At 46.8% G+C, this 12,391-nt stretch overlaps 2 protein-coding genes across 2 annotated transcripts; both read right to left on the bottom strand.

The window, feature by feature from the left end:
• Positions 1-2,481: 2,481 nt before the first annotated feature.
• Positions 2,482-3,502, bottom strand: LOC101781429 (F-box/LRR-repeat protein At2g43260). Its single transcript, XM_004959000.1, has 2 exons — positions 2,738-3,502; positions 2,482-2,586 (listed from the first exon to the last, which is right to left on the bottom strand). The coding sequence occupies exons 1-2, from the start codon at positions 3,500-3,502 to the stop codon at positions 2,482-2,484; spliced, it is 870 nt and encodes a 289-aa protein (XP_004959057.1).
• A 1,165-nt stretch (positions 3,503-4,667) lies between these two features.
• On the bottom strand, positions 4,668-5,867 carry LOC111256360 (F-box protein At3g07870-like). The gene has a single exon (XM_022824246.1). It carries the CDS (start codon positions 5,865-5,867, stop codon positions 4,668-4,670), a length of 1,200 nt encoding a protein of 399 aa, XP_022679981.1.
• Between the last annotated feature and the right edge of the window lie 6,524 nt (positions 5,868-12,391).

The raw sequence follows: 12,391 nt of genomic DNA on the forward strand, positions 1-12,391 counted from the left end.
AGTACAATACTCAGATTGTGGCAATCCACTGTAGACGTCAACCGTCACTGAAAAGCCTACATTATAGAATGCAAAGACCCTAAACGTGAGCCTTTTCAGGCGGATGGGACTCCACACTTATCCCTACGTCCATAGACCTGCATAGCCTATATCTAAGCCTTTTCAGGATGATTGAACATGACAGGGTACTAAACATAGGGTGGCAACGTGCATCTCCATCTCAACTCTCCTTATATGGACCTCCCTCTCCCGTATCCTTCCACACCACTAAGTAGGAGGAAGAACAATGGCATCCGCAAGAGGGAGAGGTCGTGGGAGTAGGGAAGAAGGAGGTGATGCTCTTATTCGTACCATCACATGGCTAGGTTCTTTTGACCCAACGGAGTATGATGAACCCCTCAACGACTTCCCTCTACATGATAGGGCTAACTACGCCCCTCCAAACTCCCTTAGGCCTTATGATGATCAGCATGATGCGTGGCCAATATGTCACCATAGCGTGGCATGTGTGATGCAATTGTTTGATGGCTACGGTGATGGTAGTTGGCATTTCTTTTGATGCTCGTATGGCTTGGTGAGTCATATTATTAATTCGTTACTTTTGCTAGACTTTTTTCGTGCTAGAAACTAACATCATGTTCAGTCTTATCTCGATGAAGGAAACTGCCGCTATATGAAGTGGGTGGATCCTCCACTTCCTAAGCCGACCCAAGAGTACATCTACTACCTCAAGTGCAAAATCTTTAACCTCGAGTGTAGGGTGGAGGATCTTCAATCTGAAGTTGATGCAAATTCTTAGGTGGTTAACATCACAGATGACTTGATTTGTACCGATCCATGGTGCAAGTACCCCTACTACTACAACAAGGATCATCCACCATCACCGCCTTCCTCTGGAGGTGCTGGATACTATGAGGTTGTGCCCTCCCAGTTCTCGCAAAGCCAGTTCTACTAGAAAGTAGAGATGGCTCTATCCCCGATTATTTCAGTTACCTAAGGCATGTTAGGTTTAGCAACAGCACAGGTTTAGGATAGCATCCGTGTCGTACATGCCACTGCAATCTATAATTAATTATTTAGTCTAGAGTCGTTGGTGTTCATATGTTGTGTACGAATTTCATTATCATGTGTTGTAATTTCGTTAAAAACAACTATGTATTCCATAGCCGGGAGTTAATTCAATTTGCAATATTTCCTCGAAGCACGCTCTCTCTCTCTCCAATTTGCAAGTTTCATATTACAACCAATAATGACATATTTGAATATTAAGCGCTTCCCATCTAACTTACATTTTCATATCTAAGAAAAAAATTCATAAAATCAAAATAATAAAATAAAATTAATGGAACTTATAGCCATCTCACACGGCTATAGCCGTTCCAACCGGCTATAGGCATATCCACCTCTTGCTACTGGAGGGCGGAAAGCAGGAGCTTACCACCATTTGAAACAGCTATAGCCATTTGAACGCGGAAAGCAGGAGCTTACCGCCATTTGAAACAGCTATAGCCATTTGAACTGGCTATAGCCGTTTCAAACAGCGGCAAGGGGTGCCACATCACCGCCACATGCCTAACCGCCGATTCAAATGGCGGTATCTATTTTTATTCTTTTTTTAACTGATCTACCGTCGGATGAAACGGCTATAGCCATTTCAAATGGCTATGTAGGTCCAGTTCTGTAATTTTTTCTACCCGGCATTTATTTTTGCAAAATTGTAAAATAAAAAAAAAAAAAAACTTCCTCTGCTTCCAAAGCACGTCTATTGCAATTTCCTATCCTCTGCTTCCAAAGCACGTCTATTGCAATTTCCTATGTATCTGATGCCTCACTCATCTTATTTTATTTGCAGTGGTTTTTCACTTCCGCTTCTTAGCTTTGTCGCATTAGACTTGTAGTGATTTGATCATAATTAGTACCGCATGATGTCACAGTATGTGAGGTAATGGAAGAAGCAATCTTTTTAGCGACATGGCTAGATCAAAGTTTACATGCAGTAGGGGCAGATGACCTGGAAGTCTCAAACAAGAATATGCGCAAGTGACCAGTAAACTTATAATGAAATGTGTACAATCTGAAGATTAAACTGGCAGCATTAAAAAAATACAATACAATCAGAAGCCCGAACTATATTCATGGTGCAAGTGCGGCTGGTATGCTAATAGGCAATAGCATTAAAAAAATAGTGAGAGTTTATTAGAGTGGCAGAGAAGATAAAACTGGCATAGTACCACATTTTCACCAAGGACTTAAGAATGAAGCACCCACACTTATGTTTCACTGGTACTAGTGCAGAAGCCTTTGTTTGTGAATTGTGACTACAAAGCTGACCTTGTTAACTGTCACCATTTGCCAAGCTCAATACACTTCCAGCAAACAAACCAACTGCAACACAAGGTCCAAGCACTGCCACATCTGTAGAACTGCTTGTCCTGGGATCGTAAATTTTCAGCGACCCCCTGTTCCCTATGTGAACAAGCACTATCCTCCCATCATCCAACACCAGCAAAGGGCGAACTGCATGTTCACCATGCTGGTAACTGATACTGAGCTGTAAGACATGCTTCTTGACCCATAACCCCTTCTCTACATCCATCAGAAACCACAGGTCCATAGAGGAGGAAAATACGCGATGAGTCATAACTAAGCAGCCATTCATGGCAGCTAGTGAGAACTCACCCCAATCCAAGTGATTGATGGGGTGCCCACCGACATCGTCAGCTAGGCTACTACTTACCGGTCCTCGGATCGTCGGCCTCCATTCTTCTGTCTCGAGGTCGAACGACGCTATGCGGTCAGGCATAACATCTTGGCCCTGAATGAACTCACTTGAGAAGAAGTACACAACTCCGTCAATGGCCGTCCATGTGCCCAATCCAACGGTGTGTGCAGGATCCATCGCCTTGCGCCACCGGCAACGGTCGCCGCCGTCGAGAGTGATGATCTCGTAGAGCTGTCGAGCCATGTCGGGGAACAAGTGGAGCACACGAAGCACCTTGCGCTCGCCCGTGGAGCCGACCTGCCCAAGCGCGACCATGGCGGTGTGGTGGCTTATATCCCGCTCGTGCGCCGCGTGATCCTCCGCCAGTCCCCGAGGCAGGGCAAACGCGACTCCGGCGGCGGCGACGCAGACGAGGCCGGGTCCCGTGGACGCCACCCACTCGTTCTCCGTCGGCGTCGTCGCCGCCGCGTGGACGCGCCTGACGACGCGGCCGGAGAGGTCGAGGATGTCGTAGAGGACGCCGTTGTTGCTCGTGTGCTTCGCGTAGCCGGCGACGACGAGGGGTTCTGCGTGGCGGTCGGCGTGCGCGGCGGCGAAGGCCGGGTCGGAGAGGAGGGAGCGCCACGGCCGGCACACGGCGCGCAGGCGGCAGAGGTCCCTGCCCGGGAGGCGGAGCAGGATCTCGAAGACGGCGTCCGGGGGCAGGTCACCGCCGGCGAGGGTGAGGATGGCGCGCGTTTCTGCAACAACCTGCCCGGCGCACAGCTTCGACGACGCCATGATTCCTTAGAGACTGGAAAGGAATGAAAGCGAGGAAGCGGTGGTGGGACCGGCTGGAATTTGTGGACGACGACGCCCTGTGGTTGTGGACGACGACGCTGCCTCTCCAATCGGAGGTTAACGTTTTTTGGGCGTCGACATCTCGGAAGGTACTACGAAATGATGTAGGTGCCAAAAAAAAAAGAAAGAAAATCATGTGGCACATTTTCTGCCAAGAGAACACAGATTTTTCTGGATATAACTCAGTTGCATTTAGTCATACTTGCCTCCTCAGAAAAAAGAAGAAGAATTTTGTTCTTTGCCACATTTTGCCCGGATTGATTTTTTTTTCTTGGCTAGGTGTGGCAAATAATTGGCTTTTGCGCAATTAAATTGGCATCCGAGAAATTCTCTGAAACCCTTAGTTCTGAATAAAAGTATATAAAGGATACAGACTACCCGCCAAATGGTTGCATTTTTTTACCCAACAGTATATAAAGGTACAAATAAAACAAATTGTCTAAATTTTATCTTGCACAAAATAAAACGCACAAAACACCTCAATGAAATTTTACCTTTGCAGCAACGGTCAAATAGGACTTGACTGGGAAGCCAGGGGGTGTCTTACCAAAACAATTCATGACAATCAAATCCATTTTTATTAATGTTCCACCAATTATTTTAGCTAACAGAAAACAAGAAGCAGCCTGAATTTACAAAAAATTAAAAACTTATGTACCTCTGGCAACATCAAAGTATGAATATAAACATTAGCTTGGGAACCACGGAATGTAGTGGTATAAAAAATCTCACAGAACGAGTACCATATATACAATTAAATTCAACTTTTACAAGATAGCATTTCAACCAGCTGATGGAACAATAAAAGACCAAAAGAAACTAAGAAAGGGCATTGAACTTGTCAACATAAACAAAACATGAAATTTATTCCTTTAATATATAACAGAAGTAAAGATACTGATGGAATTATTGATGCCAATCCTCTTAAAAATTTTAAAAGTAAATCCTTGAATATGGTGTGCAACTATGCATCAGTAGGGTATCTTCTTATCTTCAGCAACGGATAAAAAGCTCAAAATCCATTGTGCTATGCTGCTACCTGCAACGAGGGGGAGGAAACAACAAATTTATTGAATGGATACGACAGCAAACTACATGATTGACCTCATTGACTGGGGCCGTTTGCCAAGCTCAGTAGATTTCCTGTGTACAAACCAATTTCATCACAAGGCCCAATCTCTGCCACATCTGTACAGGTGCCGATTCTTGGATTGTACATTTTCAGTAACCCCCTATCTGCCATGTGGATAAGCACTATTCTCCCATCACTTAACACGAGCAAAGGGTGTACTGGGTGCATAATTTGCCAATAGCTGAATTCAAATTGTATGCAATGTTGCTTGACCCATAAGCCCTTGTCGACGTCCATCAGGAACCACATGTCCATAGAGGAAGGAACTACGTGCTGAGACAGAACTAAGCAACCATTCAGAACCGCCAGTGATAACACACTTCTGTCGTTGTTCTTCGCTCTCTCTAGGCTGCTTAGCGGCCCTCGGATAGTTGGCATCCACTCTTCTGACTCGAGGTTGAATGGAGCTATAGTGTCGTCTAGAATAAAATCTCCCGGAACATGCTCGATCGACAAGAAGTACACAATCCCATTGCAGATCGTCACAATGTTCAACAAATTCAAGATGACATTACGTGGAGGGGCCGTCCTTATTCCCCTCCACCGACCATGGCTGCCACCATTGAGGGTGAAGACCTCACAAAGCTCCCTACCGTGGGGCAAATAGCCACGGAACACACGAAGGACCTTGTACTCACCGGTCGCGGCAACCTGCCCAAACGCCAATGCGCAGTAAGCGAGTTTACCCTCGTGCATCGCATGTTCTTCTGCCAATCCTTCCGGCAAGACGTGAACGGCTCCGGTTGCCGGGTTGAGCAATCGGCAGCTCCTGCGGCACCAATGTTGCACGAGGCAGACGAGGTCGCCCTGCGTGGGTACCAGTACCATCCGTTCATTGTGCCCTTCTTTGTTGTTCGCTTGCCGGATCCGCCTGACGACGCGGCCGGATTGGTCCATGATGTCGAAGAGGATGCCATCGTCGTTCATGACGGAGTGACTCGTGTAGCCCGCGACGATCAGAGGCTCCGGGTGGCGTGCCGCGTGGGCGGCGGCGAAAGCCGGGTCGGAGAGGAGGGACCGCCATGGCCGGCAGACGGCGCGGAGGCGGCAGAGATCCTTGGCCGGCAGGCGCAGCAGGATCTCGTAGATGGCGTCCTCCGGCAGGGCGCCGGCGGCGAGAGCGGGCGCGGCGTGGCTGCCCGACGCGGCGCGAGGTCTCGGCGACAGCGCCATCATCGCCCAGGAAAGTGATCCGCAGAATGCGACGGATTCCGACGCCGGAGACCGCGGCCGGCAGGATACGACTCGCGCCCCGTCGGGAGGCGCTGGGAAGGCTGGGGGTCTTGGCCACTTGGGGATTGATTGCTGTTGGGACTTGGGAGCACAAGATACGTGGGCCGGCAGGCCGCAGTGGGCATTTTCGGTTTCTCCTGCTGGCCGGCCCGCAGTGGCCATGCCGGGCCGGCGAGATGCACCAAAAAGAATTTGTCCGAGGAAAACTACTCTCTTCAAATTGAAAAACAGAGTCTATTGCAGCTAGGGCCCATATTCCCCTTACTGCTGTTGTCACTTCTCTCCTTAATTCAATCATTCAAAAATCAAAAGATAGCGATCCTACAATGTTTTCTAAATGATGATGATGATGGTCCAGTACTTCTTGGTGACATTCAGAGCCTTTAGTTGGCTACCTCGAAATCAACTTTGAGCATTTGCATGGATTGCTGAATGTCCTGATCAAATCTTTAATTAACTGGTTGCAACTAGATCACTTGTGAGCGTTGGATTTGATTGGAGGATGCAACCACTAGAATATGCTCTCTAATCTGTCATTGTAGATGACAATCATACGGTTTTGGTGTCATCAATTGAACTCATCTCATAACTGTGTCACCGTTTCTGGTTTCAGGGCCATAAATTCGATTGATTTTCATCAGAACGGTTGCGCTGAATATCCCAGTTTGGCAGTTTGTCCCTATTTGTTTCGAAGACTCCATTGACTTATATTTTTGGAACGATTCAATTCGCAGGAATTTTGTAAAAGCTCGTTCCCCTACGTGTAAAGTTCTGTTTATAGCATACGACCATTTTAAATGTGTCTTTGAAACGGAGAAATTTCATGGGATAGATTTTCATAATTCTATGGAAACAGTAGAAAAATCAGGTATCTCATGCTAGTTTCAAATAGCCGTGAGTATCCACTCTTTAGTTAGCACTAGAACATTCGGCGCGATGCGCGCCCTACCATTTCAGCAATCAAATACAAGGGCAACAGTACAAATTCACCACGAAATCACAGCATTTTAACATAAAATTTTAAAGATAGAGCTCATTAACATATTGACATCTACCTTATATCTTGAGTTATTTTCAGAAGATCCACATTCAGAATATCAAATCAGATTAATATATACATTTTGGACTATCAATATCTGTGATTTAGAAAGCTGAGTACAGAATACATATAAATTTGCCATTCCTAGCGGCTGCATGAAACTCAGATCTCACGTAAATGTTGTGTGAAATAATCATAGCTTAACAAACAAGCAGAAACACAACATGAACTCTTCCTGGAGGACCTGTTCTGTGCTTTGATTGCAGCTCAATCATGAAACACAACACATACTTGATTGGATGGGCAGGCAAACCACTATCACAAAAAATTGAAATAAGAGTTAGCACACAGTTCATGAGGTATTGAGGTGTGTGTAGATTAAAAAAACCTTCAGCTCAGCTCTTAAAACATGTCTAAAGCACCTAGGCATTCACAAACAAAGTGATGTCAATGATAGGCACCCTATTCATCTGCATTTTCAAGCACAGTCATATGAAGTCGAAAAATCTGATAGGACAAAGCAAGTGAAATAACCTAGAAATTTAAGAAGTACTTCGACAGTTTTATTATTTTGGGAAAAGCAAGAATCATCAAACACTAATTAATCGATTTTCCACTTAAAGAGACATATTTGGTTTGGTTTGGAAAAGAGACATGTTGCTGCAACATTATTGCTGCACACACTGTTATGAACGACGTATGGAAATATGAAGTAAAGAATCAAGCCACAGAGGAGACACACGATTTAACGTGGAAAACCCCTTCGATGTGAAAGCGAAAAACCACGGGCACCAGCCAGCAACAATCTCACTATCTCAAGAGTTTTGGGTTACACGCTCCGGCCCAAGCCTCCGGCGACGGGCCTCCGCTCCGTCAGAAGCCCGGCCTATATCCTGGAGTGAATTTGGAACAACTCCAACACACACATGAAAGATGATCCAACATTTATTTATAAGCTAGGACAAACAATAAAAGCAGATTTTGGAATACAAATACAGGATTGTAGAAACAGTTGCAACAAACGAGCAGGGAGGCTCAAAGCAACTTTGTGGCCAAAATGAACTCAGCACTCTAAAATGCCTAAAAAAAGGTAGCAAGATGCAGGTGTAGCATCTCTGCTTAATTCGTGAGTAGTGCGGTAATTCTTTTTGGGATTTTGGACTAAACTCACTGAAATAAGCGAATCCTGGAAAACAACATTGGAGATGATGATACCAAAAGAGCTCATCAACTCAAGCAAGTGAGGCCTTGTGTAGGGCAGTGTGCCTTTCTTCCACATATCCCACCACACACTGCCTTGACCATCAATAGTTCCATTCTCACCTACATAGATCACGGTTGCAATAACAAACTATCATTCCTGTGAACAACATAGCTAAGTATTTCTTTTATTATGAATAATGCCATTATATGAGTTTGCATAGATTATTTTGTTCATAGCTTTTTATAAAGTGCATTTGTGATTGGAGATTGAGATTTCTGATATTTTTGCATCCTAGTAATTTCTCCATAGCATGTTTCTTGGGAATATGACTGAAACAATAAGCATAACAAGTTTCCTAAAAGCATAACAAGGAGCAATGCTACATATAGCAAAGAAACATCAGAGTAGACGAAGAAGGAACCTAAAAGCAGATCAGCACACAGATCAGCACACAGATCTAAAAGCAGGAGAAAGGGAGGGATGTGTAGCAAATGGTCAGAGCTCACATATCAGCACGACGTCCTGCTGCTAGGGTTTGAAACCAATGTGGGGAAGCGCTAGCGCTGCTAGGGTTTGAAACCAGGCAGAGGGGAGAAGAAAGCCGAGCAAGAAGGGGATAAGGAATGAGGAGGGAGGCACTTATCTCGGCAACGGGAGGGGAGCACATCAAGCGGCGGGAGCACGTGCCTCCCTAGCCGATTGGACTGGTCGTCCTCCCCCAGCTGCTCCTCGACATGGGCAGAGAGGAGGGTGGGAGGGCATGCACGTACGGGCGCCGTGCGTCGCCACCTGCACAGGCTGTCCTGATGGGGGGAGGGGGTTCGGAGCAAATCCAAGCAGAAGAGGGCAAGAGGGCACGCGCGCACGAGCACCGTGCGTCACCGCCTGAGTGCGCTATTCCGACGGGGGAAGGGGGTCCGGAGCACGGAGGAGGGGTTCGAAGCGGATCAGGTAGGGGATTGACAGGCGGATGGGGGGAGGGGGTGCCGCGCACGCTGTTCTGACAGTGGGAGGGGGGTCCGGCATGGATCGATCGACAGTGGGGCACTCCATCCACGGACGTGTAAGGCTTCTCCCATGACCCACCTACTAGCGGCAAGGCAAGCAGACCCACGCCCGGCACCTCCTCTCCTCCCGCAACGGCAAGGCTTCTCTCACGTTCTCCCGTGCCGCCGCGCGTCCCGTGAGTTGCGGAGGGACGAGCGTAGTCCTTAACTATTTAGATGCATATTAGGATACATGCAATATAATAAAAGGAGGTTAATGTTGTTTCTTTTTCAACAAAGCTGTACAAGCACAGAGCAAAAATGTTCATAGCCCATGAGACTAGATATATATGGTATGCTATTTAGAAAAAAACAGTAGGTATATAATAATTTGATATACACTTGGTTCACTGCTTTTTTTAGATAATGGAAGATTATATTCCAGCTTGAAATATTCTTTTTCAAGAATGCATCAGACCACAAAGATTACAGAGTGGCACATGTTCCAAAAGAATATGTAGCCAAAACATTAGAAGATCTGATGTACCAAAGAGAAATAACAAAATAAAAAACATACAACTCAAAAACTCTAACAAGCTACTTCAATAATCTCCATATACGTGTTGTTCCATATACATGTTGTTTCGTAAGGTCTCCTTCAAATGAACCAACTTCTCCTCAAGGTGAAATCGAAACCAAAGCATGAGCCAATCCAACGACGAAGAAGAGAAGCAACTCCATCTGATGTTTGACACTCTGATCACAAACTCAAGACAGTAGCAAAATCATCCACACTTCAGTAGGGATAAGCAAGATACCGGTAGCTATTGTAGAATCCGAGTTGAGCAACCACAAAACCCACACGAAGTACACCACCACTCAAAATCTCCGAAACGACGCCTCCATCGAGGAAAAAACGATAGTCGTTGCCGCCGCTGCCCGCTAGGACAAAGTTTTCACCTGGAGACTTAGTGATGGGTGGGCTCGAGGCAAATTGACGGTGCCCTCAAGAGGGAAAACGGCGCCCAGGCGTTATCACCATCGAATCCGGCTAAGGCTAGCATGACTTTCACCATCGCACCCTAGCCCACCACAACATAGCCCCAAGGGTCAACGAAACGCATCCCATACCACGTCACTGCCGATCATTGGAGGCTGAAGCACCTGAAACCCGACGTAGACAAAATGCATCCCATACCACACACGCCACACGGCGAGGTGCTGAGCACTTGTTGCAAGCACGGCGTTCATGAATGTAATTACCAAAGTCCACGCTGTGCCATCAGCAGCCAACCATAGGAGGCAGACACAGAGCTTAGGTGGAAGCACATCCTAGGAGCAAATGCGATGACATCCCTCCATAACTGGCGCAGGCAGTAACTGTGTCCCTAGAGCCATCAACCCCAGAGCACAAAGCAGCAGCGACCCCAACCATCCGAACATCGGCCATGAGGCCACCACCAACATCAGGAAAAGGGAGTGGCGGATCCGGGCTAAGGGAACGATGACATTGATGATGGTTCCGTGCCGATGGGACGGATCCGGTGACATTGATGATGGCTAGGGCGTTGCCACTGGCACGTGGCCGCATCGCACCGCCACCGTGATGCTGGCCACCGGGGTGTCGCCACCCACTCGCGCCTTGCACGGCCGCTCCAGGCCCTCGCATGGCCGCCACAACGCACGGGTGCCGCATAGCCGCCACCATGCACGGCCACGCCAGGAGGTAGATCGGGCTGCAAGGACACCGAATCTGGCCGGTGACACCATCCCCGCTGCAATCCACCCGCCAGCGGTTCATTCCGGCGACCTAGGCGGCCACGCCTGCCTGAAGATGCCAATGGAAAGGAAACCCGCCCCACCGCCACCATTTTTGCGAGCCGCTTGGGCTTCCAGCGGCCGGCTCTGGTGGCGGCACGGTGGAGGGGGTGGGGGTAAGGGGCGACAGCTAGGGTTCCGCCCATCTGTGTCGCCCACATGGGAGTGATAGGGGGAAGAGGAGCGACCCACCTTTTATACACCTGGTTGACTGCTAGTCATAGGAAACCAGGCCAATCGCACCGTCGGAAAATATCCGGTTGGCTTTCGTGGTTCTGAAAATTACGTATGAATTATGCACAATGACCATATAGTTGATAGGAGTATAGGACTTTTTTTGATCGGTCATTAGCGTATGTCATCAGTGAATTAATGGATTGAACATCACAATAATAGATATAAGACATCAAAATCAAATAAATAAGCACGCAACGGCTTCAAAAATATTGTAAATACTCTTTTCCTTAAGGCCCCGTTTGGGTCCAAGGAATTGGAATCTATTTAATGGAGTAGGCTAATTTATGTTGGAATGTGGCATTCCACAACTTTCCAAAGTTTAGATATAAGCCTATCTTAAATTCATGGGGTGGGAGATGGAAATTGATTCTACAGATTATGGTTATTAGATGGAATTCAATTCTTATAGCACGCTCTTAGACTCGCTTCTCTATAGTAGAAGTGCAGCATACAAGTATCTCTCACATATCACCAACTATAATATACAACTATATTCCACATACAATTATATTAGCTTAATTAATTTGTGTCTAAATTATGATTATTAGGATGGAATTCAATTCCAATGATCCAAACGGGGCCTAAGAAAAATCTCTCTTCAAGCTCTCCAGTCTAATAAGCATCTTCCAAAAAAAGTATTGAAGCTAGAATACATATTTGCCAAGTCACTAGCATAGTAACCATGTGATGGATCAGCAACCTGAACTCACCCTCTTGATGACTTGATGCAATACAAAACAGAGGAGTGTATGTGGTCGTCCCTTAACAGGAACCGGTGCGTTTTCTGGTCCCATCGCAGAGGCATATTTGCTCAACCGGGGTGGTTACCGCACCTAGGAGTAGGACAGTAGCGATTCCCTGTCATCATGCCGGGCAGAAGACGAAGATGGAAGGCTCGATCAGATGACAGGTTACCAAACCGCCACTGTTGTTGGGCTCTGTTGGTTGGCGACGGCCTTCATGGCTTCAATTCCTCAGGATGCTGACAAATGGCAAGCTGCGGTTGGGGTCTTGCCTTGGAGCCCCCACCCCCCCCCCACAAAACTAAATTAAACTTGCAGCAAAAAAAAAATAACAAACATGGTCTTCACCCCGCCCATCTACCCGTTCGTGCATGCAGGTTCAGAATGTACTTAGACTGTGGAGGTGAAGTATAGAAGTATACTCCGTGGACTAAATT

The sequence above is a fragment of the Setaria italica genome, chromosome II, assembly GCF_000263155.2.
Source record: "Setaria italica strain Yugu1 chromosome II, Setaria_italica_v2.0, whole genome shotgun sequence".
NCBI lineage: Eukaryota > Viridiplantae > Streptophyta > Magnoliopsida > Poales > Poaceae > Setaria > Setaria italica.

Coding starts and splice junctions, on each gene's coding strand:
- LOC101781429 (XM_004959000.1), bottom strand. CDS start 3,502: ATGGCGTCGTCGAAGCTGTGCGCCGGGCAGGTTGTTGCAGAAACGCGC. Junction 2,587..2,737: donor GGCCGACGATCCGAGGACCG/GTAAGTAGTAGC, acceptor TGATGGATGTAG/AGAAGGGGTTATGGGTCAAG.
- LOC111256360 (XM_022824246.1), bottom strand. CDS start 5,867: ATGGCGCTGTCGCCGAGACCTCGCGCCGCGTCGGGCAGCCACGCCGCG.